The sequence below is a fragment of the Lagopus muta genome, chromosome 29 (genome assembly GCF_023343835.1).
Source record: "Lagopus muta isolate bLagMut1 chromosome 29, bLagMut1 primary, whole genome shotgun sequence".
NCBI lineage: Eukaryota > Metazoa > Chordata > Aves > Galliformes > Phasianidae > Lagopus > Lagopus muta.
Genome location: NC_064461.1, coordinates 985507 through 1006560, shown reverse-complemented (window position 1 = coordinate 1006560; position 21054 = coordinate 985507). Strand labels below are relative to the sequence as shown.

The 21054-nt window shown below is 63.2% G+C and overlaps 4 protein-coding genes across 20 annotated transcripts; all 4 read right to left on the bottom strand.

Annotated features, from left to right (window-relative positions):
- Positions 1–129: 129 nt before the first annotated feature.
- Positions 130–4644, bottom strand: TDRKH (tudor and KH domain containing). Of its 13 annotated transcripts, none has more exons than XM_048929064.1 (14): positions 4424–4644; positions 4142–4248; positions 3879–4068; positions 3635–3774; positions 3317–3554; positions 2854–3020; positions 2602–2774; positions 2401–2465; positions 2170–2321; positions 1969–2088; positions 1731–1839; positions 957–1340; positions 787–850; positions 432–672 (listed from the first exon to the last, which is right to left on the bottom strand). In XM_048929064.1, exons 1-13 carry the CDS (start codon positions 4545–4547, stop codon positions 831–833), a joined length of 1989 nt encoding a protein of 662 aa, XP_048785021.1. In that variant the 5' UTR covers positions 4548–4644; the 3' UTR covers positions 432–672; positions 787–830. The 13 variants fall into 13 exon arrangements, with proteins under 13 accessions (XP_048785016.1, XP_048785023.1, XP_048785024.1 ...); XM_048929070.1 differs by having other exon boundaries at positions 957–1042; XM_048929065.1 differs by having other exon boundaries at positions 433–543.
- Positions 4645–5187: 543 nt separating this feature from the next.
- On the bottom strand, positions 5188–8942 carry RORC (RAR related orphan receptor C). 3 transcript variants are annotated; one of them, XM_048928932.1, is made up of 8 exons: positions 8817–8942; positions 8070–8399; positions 7670–7791; positions 7162–7240; positions 6690–6797; positions 6504–6614; positions 5950–6059; positions 5188–5473 (listed from the first exon to the last, which is right to left on the bottom strand). In XM_048928932.1, exons 1-8 carry the CDS (start codon positions 8827–8829, stop codon positions 5318–5320), a joined length of 1029 nt encoding a protein of 342 aa, XP_048784889.1. In that variant the 5' UTR covers positions 8830–8942; the 3' UTR covers positions 5188–5317. The 3 variants fall into 3 exon arrangements, with proteins under 3 accessions (XP_048784889.1, XP_048784890.1, XP_048784891.1); XM_048928933.1 differs by lacking the exon at positions 8817–8942 and having other exon boundaries at positions 6690–6879; positions 7162–7294; positions 8070–8263; XM_048928934.1 differs by lacking the exon at positions 8817–8942 and having other exon boundaries at positions 6690–6879; positions 8070–8263.
- Positions 8943–14458: 5516 nt separating this feature from the next.
- Positions 14459–17396, bottom strand: LOC125685670 (acyl-coenzyme A thioesterase THEM4-like). Of its 2 annotated transcripts, none has more exons than XM_048928943.1 (6): positions 16675–17396; positions 15613–15742; positions 15283–15451; positions 15102–15215; positions 14771–14895; positions 14459–14596 (listed from the first exon to the last, which is right to left on the bottom strand). In XM_048928943.1, the coding sequence occupies exons 1-6, from the start codon at positions 16741–16743 to the stop codon at positions 14544–14546; spliced, it is 660 nt and encodes a 219-aa protein (XP_048784900.1). In that variant the 5' UTR covers positions 16744–17396; the 3' UTR covers positions 14459–14543. The 2 variants fall into 2 exon arrangements, with proteins under 2 accessions (XP_048784900.1, XP_048784899.1); XM_048928942.1 differs by having other exon boundaries at positions 15613–15766; positions 16675–17394.
- A 439-nt stretch (positions 17397–17835) lies between these two features.
- S100A10 (S100 calcium binding protein A10) lies at positions 17836–19889 on the bottom strand. Of its 2 annotated transcripts, XM_048928946.1 has the most exons (3): positions 19785–19889; positions 18227–18375; positions 17836–18035 (listed from the first exon to the last, which is right to left on the bottom strand). In XM_048928946.1, the coding sequence occupies exons 2-3, from the start codon at positions 18356–18358 to the stop codon at positions 17874–17876; spliced, it is 294 nt and encodes a 97-aa protein (XP_048784903.1). In that variant the 5' UTR covers positions 18359–18375; positions 19785–19889; the 3' UTR covers positions 17836–17873. The 2 variants fall into 2 exon arrangements, with proteins under 2 accessions (XP_048784903.1, XP_048784904.1); XM_048928947.1 differs by lacking the exon at positions 19785–19889 and having other exon boundaries at positions 18227–18400.
- Positions 19890–21054: the final 1165 nt, after the last annotated feature.

The following is a 21054-nucleotide window of genomic DNA, read 5'->3' as shown; positions in this document are numbered from 1 at the left end:
ACGGAGAGTTGCCCGCTGCGCCTGCGCATAGAGGTCTCGCTTCATCCTCCCCCTCCCCACCCGAGAACCGTGGGGTGTCGCCCTATCCCCCCCTCCCCCCACACGCCATCTGTCCCAGCAGCACCGAGCAGCACCGAGCAGCACCCCCTGTGCCCTCTGGGCTTTATTCAACCAGGAAACCAAACAGCTCTTCCCCTCAGCAGGGTGAAAACAAGAACCGAACCACAACGATGTGGAGACAACAATGTGAAAGGCACCCCCACGGTGACCACAGCATCACCGACCCAACGGGACACATCAGAAACGAGGCACGGAGGGGCCCTGTGAACACAGCAGTGCCCACATGGCCTCCAGAGAGGGGCTGAGGCATTCCCGGTGAGATCTGGAGACACCGGGGCCGGCTTTGTCTCGTCTGGTGGTTACAGAGGGCAGCTGGAAACCAAAGTCAGTGTGCAGATGAAAGCGGTGGTGAAACCAGCGCTGTCAATGCAGGGAGTGCTGTGACACGGGGCAGGCACTTAGCTTCTCGAAGTGCATCCAACACTGCGGCCAGCAAGGGTAGAAACAGCTCTGTGGGGTCTGTGCACACCATCAGCCCCTGTCCCCGAAGCTTTGGGATCACGTCTGTGTGGTGGCACTGGGCAGCGTCCCTTCACAAAGGGTCATCCCCCTCTGGAGGCAGGGTTGGGCTCGGGGAGCGACATTCCCCCCTTCTGTGCCCCAACTGTCCCATTTCCAGCCCCAGGAGCAGGGAGGAAGCTCTACAGAGAGGACGGTGCGGCTCACCGAGGTCAGAGCATCACAGGGAGCTCCACTCTGGCACTGCGCTGTCACTGCTGCCGGTCACTGCCTGCACAGTGACAAACCCCACAGCAGTGTCACAACCCACACACCCACCCTACAGTGCCATCTGCACAGAGATATGGCCCTACCATGCCACCATGGGGCAGCCATACCTTGTGGGGTTCTGCCCTCCTCCTCCTCACCGCCAGAGCAGATGGGAACGGGGCCGGGGAAGGGGCTGACCCCAGGCTGGGCACTACTGGAGAAGACACAGTTGGTGTAGCGCACAGAGTCGGTGCAGAAGACAGAACCAGAGTTCCCATCAGAGGATGGGTGGCTGCTGGTGGAAAGGGCTCCACTCCAGGCGATTGGACGTGGCACTTCAGGGGTCACAGAGTGGTGAGCTCCAGGGCCCCCGAGGACTGTGGGGCACCAGGAGCCGGGGCTGGGCTGGGCCTCGCTGTCGTCCCTCTGAGGTTGTGAGGAAGTGGAAGGGCCAAGCAGCAGCCCCGGGGCTGGGGGCTCTGCATTGCCCCGGAGCCGCTCGGGGCTCTCATCTATGGGCCAAAGGAGGGGATGGGTCAAGCGGAGCTCAGGTACTGCTTCCCCTGCAGAGCTCAGCCCTGTACCCCGCAGCTCCTGCTGCTGCTCTTCATGGCACCTCAATGGAAGACTGTGCTCCCCAGGGCTCACAGACCCCTTTGGGGCTCTTACAGGTGCCTACACCCAGAGCTGGAAAGAGACAACGTGAGCAGGAGGCTCTGCACGGCCCCCAGTACTGAGCTCAGCACCTGGAGGCCAAGAAGCACAGCTTCAGTGGCTTCCAGGGCCCTGGAGGGACTACGAGCAGCCCCCAGGGGGCATCCCCTGTGTCTCCTTCCACCCCAAATGAGCCCTTTTGCACTCGGGGATATTACTGGAATTGGGGTTGGCCCCACAGAGCTCACCCAGCAGGCTGATGCAGGAGAGGGTCAGCGGTGTGGCGCTGGGGCTCGGTGGCAGCTCAGACAGGAGGCTCTCAAGGGAGGTGCACACCATGTCTTCCTGCATACGGGGCTGAGAGGAAGAGCCATGTTAACTCCACAACGTGGAGTTAACTCTAGGGATGACCCAAGCCAAAATCTGGGGAGAGACGAGTTGCCACCAGAGCCCTGCTGTGCCCCGTCCCACTGCAGCTCCGCTCACCGGTGTCTCCACTGCAGCCTCTGTCGCTGGCAGTGGGAATCCACCCCCTGCCTCCTCCTCCTCGTGGGGCTGCAGGGCAGCATGGCCCAGCCGCACCAGCTCGGCCCCAATGTCAAGGCTCTGTGGGGAAATGAGAGGAAGATGAAGGACACCAAACCCTCGTGGGGTGAAAGAAGGGGAGCAGTGAGGCTCGGGACTCACCTCGCCATGACGGACGTCAAACAGTGTGATGCGTGGCCATGTGCACAGCCCGGCCTGGGTGTAGCTGGAGATTTTGGCCACCAGTGGCTTCCATTGGGCGCAGCAGGTGAGGCGCTCAAAAGCATCCAGCGCTGCCTCATCCCACTGCTCCCCTGTGGGAGGGCTGAGGGGTGAGCAGCACCAGGAGGGACGTGGGCTCTGAAGAGCCACCCGTGCTCCCCCTGCACTCACCCACAGGCACGATCCCAGCCAGGCTGCACTCAATGGCCTGGAACGGCAGGCTCAGGAAATCGCTCCTTGTGGGGAGAAAGCGGCAGGCTGAGGGCAAGGGCAGCCCGAATCCCGCCTCGCGGCCTCGCTGGGCTGCACGCTGCCCTCCTGGGGACATCCCCCCAGCCCCGCTGCGTCCTCTCGCCTTCCTCCCACACTCACCGCAGCGCTCGCAGAGCCTCGCGGGGCACCTCCCCATTGTCCCCAAAATCCACATAGTAGAGGTCCAAGTTGCCGTTCTCCAGCATGCCCAGCACCTGGGCCCGGTACCAATTGCTGCTGTCTGCATACGGAGCAGCCACGATGTCCCCTGCCTGCACGGCTGCCAGCTCTGCCTGCGGGGACACGGCACGCCACGTCCTGCAGTGCCAGGAGGGGAGGGGGGATCAGAATGGTGTCCCCTGGGAGTCTCACCACGCAGTTGCTGCCCTCGTAGTGCTGCGTCATCTCAGAAATCAGCTTGTCCAGCTGCAGGCTGCGCTCGCCAATGATCTGGATCCAGAAATGGTTGGGGTTTTCGGCGGCTGAGACATAGACCTCCAGGTGCTCATCTGCGTGGAAGCTAAAATCGGGACTGGGGACTGCAGGATAGGAACCAGCAGGGGACAGAGGTAGGGGGCAGATGGTTGGACTGGATGATCTCAGTCATCTTTTCCAACCTAAATGGTTCTGTGATTCCATGACAAAGCGGATCCCACCCAAGGACGCATCGTGGAGTACCCTGAATGAGACAGGAGGGAGCAAACCGGAGCCACCAAGTCCTCACTCCCCATGGGACAGTCCAGCACCTTGGGGGGCCTGGCGAGGTGTGGAAAACCTTCTCCCTCCCAGCAGAGATTCCTCATTGCAACCAAAGGACAATACCAGAACCTCTCACCTTCAAATTTTGGCACCGCTGCCAGCTTTTCCGCTGCCTCACTCTTATCCCACAGCAGCTCCATGGCTGCCCCCCCTGGCAGAGAGCCCCCATTCCCAGCACCGTGTTCCCTGCTGGGCTGCAGCAACGCTTCCCTACGGCTGCCCAGGAGCTCCTTGCGGTGGCTCCGCAGCACCATGGTCTGAGCCAGCTCCTGGCGGAACACTGTGTCCTCCACCAGCTTCTCCATGATGAGTTTCTGGGGGAAAACAAGAGGAGAGCATGGGGGTCTCGTACCATCAGCCCTCTGGGGGGCTGGGAGGCTGCCCCCACACTCACCTTGGCTGCATCCACCTCCTGCTGCGTCCCCGAGATCTGGATGAGCCGTGTCGGAGCCAGCATGGCCTCGGCCTGGTGCTGGCACTGCACCTGGGCTCCGGAGCTGCGGCAGATGCTGCGCACCGTCTCACCGCCGTGGCCTGCAGGGCGCAGAGAGAACCAAGAGGCAGGGAGGATTTACGCCAGGGCTCTCCTGCCGCACCCTCACCCTAAGGGGGGCTGCTCAAAGGGATCCGGGCCGCACCGATGATCCTCCCGACAGCTTTCTGCGGCACGTGGAGCTGCTCCAACACCGGCGTGCTCTCCACCACAATCTGGTGCGCGGCAGCTTTGGCTCTGCACACTTGGCTGGGGGAACCCCAGATCAGCAGCAGCCTCTCCTCACTGTCACCTTCCCCCTCCAGCTCCATGCGGGCCCCCGTCTCCTGCTGCAGCTGCGTGGGGCGCTCCATAAGTCGACCCTCTAGGACACCTCGCCCCCCTCCCTGCTTCGGGAGCGGCTCTCACCCTTCGGATGGTGCTTCCTTTCCGGCCGATGATGGCTCTCACCGCCGCCCGCGGGACGCGCAGCTCCGCCCGCAGTTCCTCCGCTCCAATGGCGGGTACGTGCAGCTCTGGGGGGCGGGGAGGGGGGGAAGGCGGCCCGGTGAGGGACTGGTGGGGGGGCTTCAACCGGGGGATGCGGAGGAGGTGCAGCCCGGGGGGGAACGCGGAGAGCACGGGGGGGAGGGGCAGAGGGGTGGCACGGGGGGCACGGCTCGGGGGGCACGGAGGGCTCGGGGCACCCACCTCGGCCCTCCCGGTATCGCCGGTACACGATGTAGAGAACAGTGGCCCCGGCGGGGAGGCCCAGCAGCACCGCCACCTTCTGCAGGCCGCTCAGCCCGGCCCAGACGCCCCGCTCTGACGGCATCACTGCGCCGTTACTGGGCCTCCGGCTCTCCGGGCTCTTCAGAGCAGCCAGGCCTCACCAGGCCCGGATCCGTCGCGCCGCCACCTCACGCAGCCCGCCGCCGCCTCAGACCCCGCCCCTGACCGCCATCCACCCAATCAAAACCTTCTCTCCTCTACTCCCAGCCAATCAGCGCCCGCCAGGAGATGGCCAGTCCGCTCTCAGCACGGTGGGGAAGGGAGGCGGGGCCGAACGCCTGCCCTAGGAATAAAGCGGCCAATCGACGCCGCCGGCCGGTGCCCCGCAGCCAATCATCGGGCGGCCTGGAGGCAGAACGGACCATTGCGGGGAAGGGGAGTTGCTGGAAGGGGGGGGAAGGGGGGAGGTGACGGACGTTGCTTAAATCCGGGAGAGAAGGTGCAAGGGTGGGCTGCGGTGGGGGGGAGGGGGGGTCTGCGGGTCAAGGGCCCGGGCCTGAGGGCAGCAGGGGGCCCTCAGAGTGGGATCAGGAGAGGAGGAGGTCGAGGGGGTCTCGCGGTGCCCAAAGGCTCTTCTGCGTCCGACTCCTGACGTCCTGCAGCCCATCGTGGCACCCCGGGCCCCTCCCACCCCACATATCAAACCATCGCAGCCCCAGCACTCTGGAAGACGCCGTTCCCTTCAGCACACGTTTTATTTGCTGCCATGATGCCGGGGGTCTCGCAGCCTCCCCTGCAGCCTCCGGAGGGCGACGCAGCACCCATAGGTGCCCCCTGGGTTAAGCGGGGGGAGAAGGGGGAGGAAGGCGGGGCTCAGCGGGGAGCAGGAGATTCCGGCTCGGGGGCAAAAAGCTCCCGGTACAGAGGGGGGAAGGCGGTGAGCGGCGCGGCGGGGCGCAGGCGGCGGAAGGTCTGCAGCTGCTCCACGTGCTGAGAGCACAGCGCCCGCAGGCGGCCCGGCGGCGGCAGCTGGGGGGACGACGACGAGAGTGGGACCCCCGTAGCACCACGTGTCTGATGGCACCCAGCCACGGCACCCCAATGCCCCGGACACCAATCACACTCTGTGCCCCTTGACACCCCGATGGCACCCGGCGGTCGTGACATGCTCACGGCATGCCATGATGCCCTGCAATGTCCCTCAGCACCCCAACAGCGCCTCAATTGCCACAGAAACCACTCCTCATGAAACTCCATATCCCAAGGATTCCATGCCTCCCATCCCATGGCACCCATGTCCCATGGCACCCCAGTGGCACCCCTATGGCCCCACAACCCCTGGCACCCTACACTCCACGTCCCAAGGCACCCCAATGACACCCTAATGACCGTGACACACCATGGCACATGGCAGCCCACTTTCCACGGCACCCCATGGCACCCCACAGCACACCATGTCCCACAGCACCCACACCCTATCCGCTGTGCCCCCCCTGTGTCCCCACCCTGGCCAGCAGCCCCTCACGCTGCGTCCTGCGCAGCAGCAGCCGGAAGGCCACCTCCAGGCGTCCCTGCAGCCGGGCCACCTTCCCTGGGTCCTGCAGCCATGGGCGGGCTGGGGACATAGACACTGCACGTGAGGTTGGGGAGGGATGGGGATGAGGACAGGATGGGGACATGGGCAGGGATGGGTATGGCCGAAGATGGGGACTGTGGATGGGGACAGGGATGGGGGGAACATGGATAGGGACGAGGACAGGATGGGGACAGAGATGGCCAAGGATGGGGACGAGGACAGGATGAGGTTGGTGCAGGGCTGGTGATGGGGACAGGATCATGGGATGGGTACTGCAGTGGGGACAACGGGACAGAAAAGGGACAGCCCTGGGGACAGGACATGGGGCTGTCAATGGTGACATCCACTGGATGGCACCAGAGATGGTAGCACACGATGGAAACACCCAGCCCCACCACCCAGCACCCACTCTGGGATAAAACTTGGGCCGTTTGGGCACACCCCAAGGGGGGACAGGGGGGACAGGGGTGGCATGTCCCTCACCAGCATTGACGAGGACGATGGCACTGAAAAGGGCCACCTCCCCCTCTGAGAAGCGCAGAGCACAGAGGTTCTGTGCAAAGTCGAAGATGGAACCGATGAGCTCGGGGCAGCCTGTGGGAACCCTCGTTAGCAGTCCCATAACAAGACGTCTCCACGTCCCCAGCGTCCCATTGTCCCAAGCCCTACCCAGTGACCTGAAGAGCTCAGCGCCAGCGTACTTGCCCTCGAAGAAGACAGTCCGGTTGTCAGGGTTGAAGGCCCGGCACATCCACACCAGCACCACCTCCATGGCACCTGCCATCGCCACCGGGATGGGGACAGCAAGGGTGGCACCGGGACTGGCCCCGCAGTGCAGCTTGGGGCTGAGCTTGTGTCCCTGTGGCACCGGCCCTCAGGGACTGCCACCTCCCCAGTGGGGACCCCAGGGGACTGTCACCCCCCAGACGGGCATCCATGGGACTGCCACCTCCCCAGGAGGACCCTTGGGACTGCCACATCAGCGCGCTCAGAGCAGTCCTTGGGGACTGTCATTTCCCCAGTGGAACCAGAGCACCCCGTAGGGGCTGCCACCTCCCACTGGGACCGGGGCATCCCATCGCTGTGGGGCTGGGGACAAGGGAGCAGGGACAGGGGATAATGACAGGGCACAGCCCCGTACCCGCCTTGAGGAGGACGATCTGGTCGTTCTGGCAGAGCTCCATGAAGCCACGCAGCCGCTTAGCAAACTCCACCACGCGCTGGATGGCCTCGGTGAGCCGGCAGGCGCAGCGCTGCCACATCTCCTCCGGCGGCTGCGGCACCCCAGGACGCATCCCCAGCGGGGTCAGAGCTGTCCCTGGGGGCTGTCAGCTCCCCAGTGGGACCTTCGGAGACCGTCACCTCCCCAGGGGCTCAGAGTGGCCCTTAGGGATCGCCACTTCCCCAGTGGGAGCCTCAGGACTGTCACACCACCTTAGTGGTTCCCCACGGGACTGCCACCTCTCCAGTCAGACCCACAGGATTGTCACCTCCCCAGTGAGGTTAGAGTGGTCCTTGGGGACCGTCACTCCCTCAGTGGGACCCTTGGGACTGTCACACATCCTTAAAGGGACCCCTGGGGACTGTCAGCTCTCCAGTCAGACCCTGGGACTGCCACCCCCCAGTGGGGACCCGCGATGCTCCCTCACCTTTTTCTGGAAGGCACAGACCTCCTCGCGGCTGAAGGTTTCCCCGCGGTGCAGCTGCAGCTCCTCGGCATGCAGCTGGCACGTCTCACGGTGCGATGCCAGCACGCTCTGTGTGAGCAGCTCTGGGGGACGTGGGGACATCATGGGGAAATGGGGATGGGGGGGGGACCGAGGACACGGTCCCCAAGGTGCCAGGTCCCACTGCCAACTGCGAATGGAGCCAGGTCCCACCAGAATGTGGCACCCATGGGTGACGGAGCCAGATCCCATTAGTGCTGTGCACCCACGGGTGATGGAGCCTGGTCCTGAACCCATTGAGCACCCGCAGGTGACACGGTGATGTCCCCCCACCCCCAAACAACCTGGGTGACGCTCGCAGCCCTGTGCCACCACCGCTCACCGATCTCCAATGCAGGTGACTCCAGGATGCTCCCAATCGCGGGGTGGGGGCACACACCAGGACCGTCCCCATCTCCGTCCCCATCCCGCGTGGCCATCTCCTTCCGCTCACTCTCCATTGTAACACTGGGGCACCCCGGGCTGCTGGGGGGCAGTGGGTGGCCCCGGCAGCCTGGCAGCCCTATGGTAAAGCTGGGTGTGCCTTGGGCCGCCCGCTCCCAGTCCTGGTCCCGGTCCCGGTCCCGGTCCCGTCGCTGCTGCTCCAGTTGCTGTTGCACCTCCGCATGCAGTCGGTCCCGCTGCTTCTTAGACATGCGGCCAAACTTGACGGCTATGGGGCAGGTGCACGCGCGTGTTCAGCCATGTTCACGTACAGGACACACGTGTGGCTTTCAGGCTGAGCCCACCGGCTGTCCCCAGAGGCGTTATGGGGCACGGGGCAGTGGCACTTAAGTGTTTACTGTGGGGGTGTCCAAGGATATGGGGGGCACCGGTGGTGGGAGGACCCATTAATGAGGGCTGCGTGCAGTGATATTGAGGGGCAGCCAGTGACGGGAGGCAGCCCATAATACGGGAGCACGCGTACGGATGGAGGTGAGGTGGAACCTGGTGATAAGGGGTGCACTGGGTGATATAGGGGGTGCACCCATTGATGCGACAGGTACACCCAGCGCTGGGAGATGGGGGGGGGACAATCCCAGTGGTGAGGGGGGCACTGTGGCCACGAGGTGAGGCGGGGGGCACGAACCATCACGGGACATGCCGAGGCGGAGGCACTTCTGCAGGCGGCAGTGCTGGCAGCGGTTGCGGCTGGCGCGGTTGATGGGGCAGTTCTGCTGACGGCTGCAGGCGTAGCTCAGGCTGCTCTGCTGGCTGCGCCGGAAAAAGCCCTGCAAGGAGGGGGACGAGGAGGGCGGTCACCGACCTGAGATCCCCCAACCCCAACTACCAACCTCCCCCCCCACTTCTTCCCCCCAGCGCTCACCTTGCAGCCCTCACAGGTGATGACGCCGTAGTGGATCCCCGAGGATTTGTCCCCACAGATCTTGCAGGGGATCGCCTCGATGTGGGCTGTGGGGTAGGGGGGGAATTGGGGGTCAGGTCCTATGGGATCCCCCAGCCGCTATGGCTCACAAGGTCCCTGCAGAATCTCATGTTTCCAAAATGTCCCTATGGGATCTCATGAGCCCTATGGGCTCACAGGGCCTCTATAAGATCTCTGGGCTCCTACAGGCTCACAAGGCAACTGTGGGGCACCTATAGGCCTCACGGTGCCCCTACGAAATCTCACAGGGTCCTTATAGGACCCCACGTCCCCTGTGGCCTCACGTGTCCCCACAGCTCACGTGTAATCTTCCTAGTTCCTGTGTCCCCTCACATGTCACCTGTGGGAACCGCACAGACCACGCGTGGTGCCTGTGATGTCACATGGACTGTGGGACCTCACATGTCCCATGTGTCACCACAGGACCTCACGTGTCACCTGCAGGCTCACCTGCTGCCCAGACAAGCTCTCCAAGACCCTATAGGCTCACACAGAGTCCCTATAGGTTTGCATGATCCCTATATGGACTCCACAGTCCCTATAGGATTGCACACTTCCTATAGGCTCACACAGTCCCTACAGGCTCACACGGTCCTTATATGAGCTCCCACCATCCCCACAGGATCCCACAGTCCCTTATAGGGTCATACACGGTCTGTTATAGGTTCCCATGGTCCGTATAGGCTCACGCTGTCCCCATAGGTTCACATGGTTCCCATATGAGCTTCCACAGACCCTATAGGAGTGCACGGTCCCTTAAAGAATGCCATGGTCCTTCTAGGCTAATGCAGTCCCTATGAGGTTGCCTAGTCCCTATAAGGTCATGCAGTCCCTACAGGCTCTCATGGTCCCTATAGATTCACGTGCTCACGTGTCCCCACACTGCCTCACGTGTCACCCTGGGCTCACGTGTCACCAACTGTTACCTATAGCTCCTGTGCCCCCGCTGCCCCAAGAGTTCCTGAGGGCTCCACATCCCCCTCTCCCCCCATGTCCCCCACCCCTGTGGGTCATCATCCCCACGTCCTCACATCCCCATAGGGCCCCATAGGGCGTTGGAGTCCGGGGGGGCACAGTGACGGCAATGCTGAAACCACAGCGAACGGCGGCAAAGCCACAACTGGGACACAGCCCTGGGGGGGGGGGGGGGGGGGGGGCAGGAAGGGACCGGCACAGGGAGGGGACACCCAGCAGGTAAGGGGCCAGCGGGGTGGGGGCCATGAGGAGGGGGACAACAGGGAGGGGATGGTGGGGAGGGGGCAATGGAGAGCGGAATAATGGGGAGGGAGACAGCAGGGAGGGAACAGTGGGGTGAGGGTTGCGAGGTGGGGGCAATGGGGACACCCAGGGAGGGCACAATGAGGAGGGGGACAACATTTGGGTTGGGGGCACGCAGGGATGAGGACAGAGGGGTGGGGGACACGGGTGGACACACTGAATGTGGTGTCACTGAAGCACAGTGGGGATGGGGACACTGGGGGCAGAGGACACGGGGATGGGGGGCAGCTCCAGCCCCAAGGCCTTCGCAGCGTCACTGCGTGCCTTGCACGCATTCTTGCACGCTTGCAGAGGGCTGTGCCACCCACCAGCATCTGCACAACGCTGTGCACACTCGTGAAAGCTCGCACCTCCCGCCCTCGCACGGGGCTGTGCCGGTTTGCGCGCATTTGCACGCTCTGGTGCGCGCACACACGCGCCCTTGTGCACTCCGGCGCACACCCAGGCACGCGCGGCGCTGGGAATGCGGCGTTTGACTCAGCCCAGCATTACTCAACGCGCCGCCGCTGCCGGGAAGCGCTGCTCCGTTTCGGGGCCGTTTTGGGGCCACTCCTGCCGGGAAGCAGCAGTGAGAGGTCGGTGAGGTCTCCCCCCACAGGCGGAACCAGCGCTCCCACGGCGCTGCCACGGGGACCCGACAGCCCCTGCTGGCCCCACGGGGATCCCACAGCACCCCCCAGCCCCATGGAGAACCCAACAGAACTCGCTCAGCCCTAAAGGGTCCCCACAGCACCCACCGGTCCCATGGAGACCCAGTAGCATTCTCCAGCCCCAATAGAATCCACTGAGCCCTATACGGACCCCATAGCACCCATCAGTCCCATGGAGACTCAACTGCACCCCACAGCCCTAAAGGAGCCCAAAAGAACCGCACAACCCTACAGGGACCCCACAGCCTCATGAGGAACCAACAGCCCCCATCAGCCCTACAGGGACCCCATAGCACCCTGCTCCCCTACAGGGACCCAGTAACAACCCATAGCTCCCAAGGAACCCAACAGAATCTGCTCAGCCTTATAGGGACCCCATAGCACCCATCAGCCCCATGGGGACCCTTCAGAATCCACTCAGCCCTACAGGGAACCCCATAGCTCCCATAAGTCCCATGGGGACCTCGAGTGCCCCATGGGCACCCACTGACCTTACAGTGAAGCGACATCAGAGCCACGCTCCAACCCCGGCACTGCCCCGCACGTCACGGCAAAACACAGCATGACATACAACAACATGGCAGGGCACAGCACAATGCATCATGAGAGAATGTGCCATGACATAAAGGAGCACTGGGACAACATGTCAAGACACGGGACAAGACACCACGACATGGGACAGCGTGTCAGGACAAGGGACAACACACCATGACACGGGACAACATGTCACAACATGTAAAAACACGGGACAACACATAACAAAATGGGACAACACATCAGGACATGGGGTAACACGTCATGCCATGGAACAACACGTCCCTGCACGCCGCGATGCAGTGAGGTGGCACCTCCTCACCACCCATGGGACTGCAGCATCCCCACCACACTGGCACAGGGCTGACAACGGGGTCAGATGGGGACAGGGGGTCTCTGGGACATGATGTGGGGGTGGCTGCGGTGAGAGAACCCCAGCATGGGGCCATCCGTGGGGACATGTGGACAGCAGCGGGGACAGTGATGGGGACATGGGGACAGGAGGATATGCGGACACAGGGATGTTAGCGGGGATAAAGGGACAGGGGTATGGGGATATGGAGACATTAGTGGGGATGGGGACATGGGGATGTGGGGACAGGGAGACATCAATGGGACATGGAGACATAGGGACAGGAGGGTATGTGGATATCAGTGGGGACACAGGGACATGGCAGGGACACAGGGATACCATGGGGAGACGGGGACTGCAGAGCTGATGGTGACACAGCATGGTGACAGACGGCGGCTGCTGCGCGGTGCCACCTGCGTGCCCCCATCCCCGCCACCTGCGCCGGCCCTGACCACATCTGAGGGCCCCGGAGCCGCGCAGGGGCACCACTGGGGGCAGGGAGGGCCGGGGAGCAGGAACGGGGTGCAGCACCAACCCTTGCACACGCATGTGTCATGCACACTGCCTGCACTTGTGCACACTGAGCACAGCACATCTTGGACACCCGGAGCTGCAGGACTGCATGCACACAGCTCTGCGCTCACCTGCACACACTGACTGCACACCTGCAAGGCCCCTTGCACACTCATGCACACGCTCCACACGTTGCACACTGCGCACATGCACAGCAGCCATACGTTCCATGCTCATCCTCACTCCTGCAGCACTGGGTGCACACACCTCTACGCTCGGCAGCATCGACTGCTTGCACACTCACACATTTACACACACACACCTACGTTTCCATATCTGCAGAGACACACAGGTTGCACACTCACACTGTGCGCATGCACATCAGCCACATTTTGCACGATCATCCTTGCTCTTGTGAGCTTGCATGCACACACCTCCACTCTCCTGATCCGCCTCTGCTCGTGCACTCGCATAAACGCTTGCACACTCCCACACGCAGATGCTCTCCCCTCATTACACACCGTGTGCACACATTGCATGCTCACCCTCGCTCTGCAGGACACCACGCGCACACCTCTGTGCTCACTGGCACCCACTGCTTGTACACACCCTCGCATGCCTCCCGCACTTGCAGATGGATGCACTCCCCACACGTTGCACTCACACCTCGCACACCTGCAGCAGCCGCACCTTGCACCCCCCCCCCACTTCTGCAGGACTGCATGCCCCCTGCCTGCCCTTACACCTTACACACTTGCACAGACACTCACACAGCCCTTGCACACTCCTGCCCTTCCCACGCACGCTCCCACCCACCACGCATCCCACCCCGGCCGTTTGCACTTCTGCCCCCCACCTCGCGGGTCCTTCGCGTGCTCACAGCCCTGCGCACCCCCCCACCCCTTGCACAACCCCTCCCCTTGCACGCCTGCCCCGTACCTCGCATTGTGGTGTGTGGGGCGCGGTGGTGCGGCCAGGCGTTATAAGGGCGCGGGGCCCCCCCGGCATCCTGCCCCCCCCCCCCCAGCATCCTGCCCCCCCCGGCCCCACGCACTGGAAATTTCCGACTTTCCACGGTGACGGTGGGGGGGGAACTGAGACACGGAACCAGGGGGGATGTAGAGTGACCCCCTCCCTCCCCCGTGTGACCCTGCTGACCCCGCTTTGCCTCCCTGCTGTCTCCAGGGTGTTGTGGAGGGGGGGCTGCAGCCCTTGGAGATGAGGGGTCACCAAGTTGTGGGCTGCAGAACTATGGGGGGGAGGGGATCCATAGGATTGTGGTGGCAGAGGGAGGGGTCGGACCCCCACATGTGGGCTCTGCAGTCCCCTATTGTGCGGGGATGGGGGCACCAATGAGACCCCCGGTGCCTGTGGGGCAGCTATAGGGCTGGCAGTGGTGCAAGCCATAGGGTCAGGGACTCGCTCATGGGCTGGCAATGGGGATAGCCATGGGGTCGGCTACAGGGCAGCCACAAGGCCATGGGGTCAGTAATGGTGCAGCCATGGGGTCAGCCATGAGGCAAATCCATGGGTGAGCTACAGGGTCAGACATGGGGTTCCCCAGGGACCCCAAGGGGTGGGATGGGAGGGCACAGCCTTAGGAATGCCTGAGTGCAGTGTGCTTGGGGCTGCGTCCCCCCTCCTGTCCCCCCTATACCTATGTCCCACATCCCTGTGTCCCCAGGTCCCCACATCCCCAGGACCTGGTGACATTCGGGAGGGGTGGGGCGGGGAGACTCCGCCTGCCTCTTGGCCCCGCCCACCCCATGGCCCCGCCCACGCAGCCACAGCTCCCCCACCCCTCCCGGTTCCTTTCGCTCCGCCCACGCTCTTGGACCCCCCCCCTCCACATCCCCTCCTGCCTGCAGCACAAGGGGAGGGGGCTGCAGCTGGGGACAGCGATGGGACAGAGGCAGAAAGCAGTGGGACTGGGGACAGGGATGGGGACGGGAACACACACCAAGGGGACACCACCCCCAGACGCAGCCAAACCCCAAAAAACCATCACAGGACACCGATGCCACTGCAGTGCCACGCTCTGATCCCAGAAGGTGACACAGGGACACCACGCTGCCACCCCCCTCCAGCGTTACAGCGTCACTGCTAGGGACAGGCGGCCAGGGAGGGCTTGGTGTCCTCCACCTGGATGAAGAGCGCTGGAAGAAAAAGAGGAGTGACGCCGTGTGACGATGTGAACACGTGGCAGCAGGCTCACAGTGCCCTCTGCCAAGTGCCATGTGCTATGGGGAGCCCCCATGTCACCCAGAAGCACATCTCTGGGATGGTCTCAGTGTCCCTGGCCCCGTCCCTGCAGCATCACAGCTCCTCACCAGTGGCCTCGGCGTACAGCGTGTCCCCTTTGGTGTCACGCACACGACAGGAAAGGAAGATCTTGCGTCCCTCGTGCCGCTCCATGCAGCTGTCGGCCACCACCACAGCACCCACTGGCATGGGGCTGAGGGACAAGGAGGGGACAAACGTGTGGGGCTGGGAACAGAGATAGGGACGGAGGCAGAAAGAGGAGCAGGGTAAGGACAGCTGGGAATGGGGATAAGGACAGGGATGGGAAAAGGGATAGGAATGGGGCGGGGGGACAATGACGCAGAGTCCCGCGAAGTGTGGGGACACTCTGAAGTGGTGTCTCCACACAGTGCCACTCACGCCAGGTAGCTGATGCTCAGCTTGGCCGTCACCACCGATGTTTTGGCCACCGCCAGCGCGCACGTCCCCACCGTGGTGTCAATGAGAGTGGCGATGGCACCACCGTGTGCGAAGCTGTGGGGACACGGTGAGCACACAGGGACAGGGATGAGGACGGGAATGGGGACACGGCATCACCTACCCATGGTGGCCTTCCAGGTAGGGTCCCAGCTGGCACAGGCACTGCGTGCGGTGGCCGGAGGCGTGCAGGAAGATGGCGTACTCAAAGCCAGCACCCTCTGCGTCCAGGTTGCGCAGGAACAGCCGTGGCCCCGGCCCCGTCACCGGCCCCACCACCATCTGCAGCACCTCTGCCAACAGGACGTGGAGTTGGTGTCACAGTGTTGGTGACACTGCTGAGGGTGTGGTGTGGGTGGCACCACGTTGGTGACATGGTGTTGGTGCCCACCGCACCGGTGATGGTGCTGACAACACAGCGTGCTGACACAGCACAAGGGACAACCGTGGTCACCTGGGAGGTGGTCAAGGCCGCGGCGGTAGGAGGGGAGGCGGCGCCAGGAGCCGTCAGCAGCACAGCGCAGCAGATGCTGGAACTGCTCACGCATGGCCACGCTCCACCCAGCATTGGGGACAGCCAAGTCCTGCGGGGACACCGAGCACAGAGCCTGCAGGGACACACGGCAACGGGGATGGGGGGGACACAGACAGTCATGGCAGTGCGATGTGGGGCCATGGTGGCACCGTGTGGTGTGGGGACAAGGACAGCAGTGGGGACACCAGGGGTTTGGTGGCACAGCTGTGGGAGGTTGACATCACTGGGGACATTTGGGGTTTGGATCACCAGTCCCAATCCCGCCCATCCTTCTCTGTTCCCTCCTGCCCCTGCCTCCCACCAGTGGCCCTCTTATGTCACCAGGTTCCCAGGGTTGGGACATTTATGCTATGTCATCCCCATGTGTCACAACACCCACAGCAAGCCTGGGCCCGTCACTGCCCTGGAGTGCCCTATGTCCTCATGTTCCCACCCCTATCCCCATGTCACTGCCCCACATCCCTGCGTCACCTCCCCTTGTCCCCATGTCATCAGCCAATGTCCTCATGTCACCAAACAATACCCCCATGTCACCACCCTGTGTCCCCATGTCACTGCCTGGCGTCTGTGTCGCTGCCTGATGTCCTCATGCCCCGCCCCATGTCCCAGTGTCACTGCTTGATTTCCTGGTGTCCCTACTCCATGTCCCCATGTCACTATGCTGTTTCTGTGTCGTTGACCCATGTCCCTGTGCCACTACCCAACACCACCGCTCTGTGTCCCTGGGTCCCTATGTTGCTGCTCCATGTCCTGGTGTCCCTACTCCACATCCCCTTGTCCCTGTGTTGCCCCCGTGTCACTGCTCTACGTCCCCATGTCCTCGCTCTGTGTCCCCATTTTCGCCCCTGATGTCCCCATGCCTCTATCCGATGCCACCACCACCTGTCCCCATGTCCCTACGATGTCCCCACGTCCCTGCAATGTCCCCATCTCCCCATGATGTTCCCACGTCCCACCGAGGTCCCCCCGCCCCGCACTCACCGTGGGGGGGACCCGGCACAACCCGTGGGCCACCACCGCGCGCACCCCTGCCCCGCAGCTCCGCCACATGGCGCGAGGTGACGTCACCGAGATGACGCAACTCCCGTGGCGACGTCACTCCGGCGCTGACGTCACTCCGCCTTCCGCGTGACCCCGCTCCTCGCCGCTGTCCCGCCGCGATTACGTCACAACGACGCGCCGGGCCCCGAGGTCAGGGATCTCCGCGCACCGCTGCGTCCCCCCCGGCGCCCCCTGCCGCGCCCCGCCCCACCGCAGCGCTGCGAACCGCGACGCCGACCCCGCGCGGGAGGTGCCGCGGGCGGGGATGGGGGCGGAGCCTCCGTTCGGCCGCTTCCGGTGAGCGCGGGGCTCGGCCCCGCCCCACAGAGCGCGCGGGGCCCGCGGGGCCCAGCACAACCCCGTAGGAACCCGTAGAGACCCACAGAGGCCCACAGGAACCCATAGAGACCCACAGAGCTCCTGTGGAGCACGTGCAGCCGCCCGCAGCACTAGACTCCATGACACACCGCAGACCCCCGATCAGCCCCGCGCTGCCCCCGCTGATCTCCTTCACACCGCGCTGTGCCACCCCACACATCCCCTGCGGAACGCTGCAGAGCCCCGTGATCCCCATAAGCAGCCCATAGGTCCCCATAAACCACCGCACGGGCCCACGCCAGCCCTATACCGCCGCGCAGCGCTCATGGAGACTCGCACAGCCTTCAGGCAGCTCCATGCTGCCCCCAAAGGGCCCCTGGAGGTTCTTCAGGTGAGCCGGCGTTGATGGGGACGTGGAGATGGGAACCCCGCGGTGAGGATATGGGGCCGGGGACCTCGGAGTGGTAGCAATGTGGAGACTGGGACACGAAGATGGGCAGCCCAGAATGATGGGAACAAGAAAGAGAGAACCCCATGATGATGGGAACTATGGGGACGTGGGAACAGGGATCCCATAACGGTGGAAGCACGGAAATGTGGACATGGGGTGATGGGAACCCCATAGGGAAGGGGATATGGGGCTGGGAACCCCACAGTGAAGGGATTTTGGGGATGAGAACCCCATGGAGATGGAGACCCAATGCTGATGGGGATATGGGGATGAAAACCCCATAGAGAAGAGAACCTGAGGGGACCCACCCCAAGGCAGAGGCCACAGCAGAGTCATACAAAACACTTTATTGGGGCTGCAGGGCCCTTTCTCACTTCCTCCCCTTCTGCTTCATGTGCACCACGAAGTAGTCGTTGCAGGCGATGGTCAGTCCGGCCACCAGCGAGAAGAAGCTCTGGAAGCCTACTTTGCCATCCCGGCACTGGTCCAGGTCCTTCATGATCTTATCCAGAGCCATGGGATCACGCTGGTTCTGGGGGCACAAGCTTGTCAGCACCTCACAGTGGGATTACAGGGCTGTGGGTAGGTGTGACCCCGCTCTGCCCCCCTCCAGGTTATATGACCGTGGGGTAGGTGTGTCCCTGCTCTGTCCCCTACCACCTCATGGAATCCAGCGGTTATAGGGCCGTGGGGTGGGTGTGACCCCGCTGTCCAACCCCTCACCTCCAGGAATCCAGGGAACTCCTTCTCCATCAGTGCACGCAGGTCCTCCTTGCTCAGGTAGTTCTTGTCACCCGCATATTTGTGGAAGGTGAACATCAGCGTCTCCATGGCGTGCTCCATCTGGGACGGCATGGCAGCGGCTGTGGGGTCTGTGGGGCCAGAAGGGCTTAGTGGGGTCTGTGGGAGCTACTGGGGTCCTGTGAGGTCAGAGGATCTTGGTTTGATCTGCAGGGTTGGAAGGGTACAGTGGGATCTATGGGAGTCAGTGAGGTCTGTGGGGTCAAAAGCTGTGTGAGGCTCAATGGGGTCAGAGGGGATCCAGTGGGGTCTGCAGAGTTGGAAGGGTACAGTGGGGTCTCTGGATCTCTCTGCGGTCTACATGGTTTAGTGGGACGTATGGGGCTAAAAGCTCCATAGGGTCTGCAGGTCTCTGCGGGGTGCATGGGACTTGGTGGGGATGCAGGGTCAGAGGGGATTTGTGGGGCTCCATGGGGCTCTGGAGCATCTCCGTGGGGAGTGTGGGGCTCCATGCGGTGTGTGGGGCTCAGCGCCCGCCCCGCACCCTCTGTCCCATCGCGGTGACTCAGCTCCGGGCAACGGCCACAGGGCGGGGCGGGATGTGCTGCCGTGTCCCCCCTCCGACCCCCCCACCCCACCCCGCCCCGCCCTGGTCTTCCCTATGGACACCCTCGGGACCCCCCCCCCCCCGCCCCGGGCACACTGAGTCACGGCCCTCCTCCCAGGGTGGGGCCCTCCTGGATTCCCTACAACAGTGGGGAGGGGGGCACATCCCAGAGCTGCTTCCCCCTGTGCCCCCCCGACTCCATTTCAGGAAGGGAGACTCCACCCTGGGGGGGGGGGGGCACGGGGGTGTCCCTCCGGCTCAGCGTTGGTGCTTTGGGGAGGGGGGGGGATACAGTTCAATTTTGGGGACCGCTCTTCTGTGCGTGTAAAGGGGAAAAAAAATGGGGGGGGAAGGGAGGGGGAGGAAAGTGGGAAAATGGCATCCCACCCCAAAGGGAAAATAATGGGGGAGTCCCACCCTTTGCACTGAATCCCCCCCCCCCCCCCAACCAAAAAAAAAAAGCTGCAGCATCTCTGGGGGATCCCAAATTTTATGGGGTGATGGGAGAGCATATAGGGAGGGAGGCAAACTTCATGGGGCAATGTGCGGGGCGTGAGGAGCCCTCAAAGTTTATGGAGTGAAGGGGGAGGGAGTGAGGGGGACCCCAAACTTTATGGGGTGATGGGGGGGCGGGGGGAGGGAAAGAGCCAAGCTCTTCTAAGAGGAGTGCAGGATGGGACCCCCCCCCCTCTGGATGGAGATGATGATGGAGTGGGGTACTCCTATGGAGGGGGTGGGATGGGGGTAACCTCTATGAATGGGCGTCCTCTCTAAGCATGTAGGGAGGTCCTCAATAAGAGGGGGCCCTCACCCCTGTGTGGGTCAATGCCTGGGGGGGGCTGGGTTGCCAAGGGAGGGGGTCCAACGGGGAGGTCCGCTGGAGGATGTAGAGCCGGGGGGATCCCCTCGGTCCGGGGGAGGGTCGGTACTCACCGCGCAGCGCAGATCAGGGCACTGCGGGGCGATGGCACCGCCCGGGATAGGCACGGAGGGGGCGGGACAGCCCGGGGGGGGACCCGGGGGGGGCCCGGCTGACTCAGCCGCTCCCGCCCGCAGCGCTGCGCCTTAACCCCTTCCTGCCCTCCGCCCCCCCCATGTGTCACCTGCGTCCAGTTCTGGGCTGCGTCCAGTTCTGGGCTCCCCAGTACAAAAAAGACAGGGATCTCTTGGAAAGAGTCCAGCGGAGGGCCACGAAGATGGTGAAGGGCCTGGAGCATCTCTCCTATGAGGAAAGGCTGAGTGAACTGGGTCTGTTCAGCCTTGAGAAAAGAAGACTGAGAGGGGACCTGATCCAGGTCTATAAATATCTAAGGTGTGGGGGCAGAATGGCGAGGCCAGACTGTTTTCAGTGGTGAGTGGAGACAGGACAAGGGGAAATGGCTGGAAACTGCAGCATAGGAAGTTCCGCACAAACATGCGCAAGAACTTCTTTACAGTGAGGTGACGGAGCACTGGAACAGGCTGCCCAGAGAGGTGGTGGAGTCTCCTTCTCTGGAGATGTTCAAGACCTGCCTGGATGCCGACCTGTGCGACCTGCTGTAGGGAACTGCTTTGGCAGGGGGGTTGGACTTGATGATCTCTGGAGGTCCCTTCCAACCCCTACAATTCTGTGATTCTGTGAATGCCATTCCTCCTCGTGACACTCCTGGGATGGGGACAGCTCTGGACAGAACTGACCTTGGGGACAAGGCCACCTTCGGGTACGGGGCCATCCCCAGGGTGAGGGCCACATCCCTGAGCCAGGTCCCTAAATGTGGCCCTAACCCTAGGGACAGGGCCATGCTTGGGAACAGGACCACCTCAGGGGCCATGGCCACTCCTGGGGACAGAGCCATCCTTAGGGTCAAAGACACCTTTGGGGACAGGAATGTGCTTAGGGACATGGCTTTCTTTGGGGACATGGCCACCCTTTTTGGGGACAAGGCTATATTTGGAGACCTGACTGTCTTTGGGGATGCAGCCACACTTGTGGGCAGATCCATCTCTGAGGACAGGACCACAGCTGGTGTCAGGGTCACCTGTAGGACAGCGCCACCACACGGACAGGGCCGCACATGGGGACAGTGACGGCTCCAATCCCTTTGAGGACAGCTTCCTCTCCCATTGAGGTCGCACATGCCCTTTGTTACTACTGATTGCAGCTGGTGCCTGGCAGTGCCCAGCAGGCACTCTGCCATCGCTGCCCACGCAGCACGTGTGACAA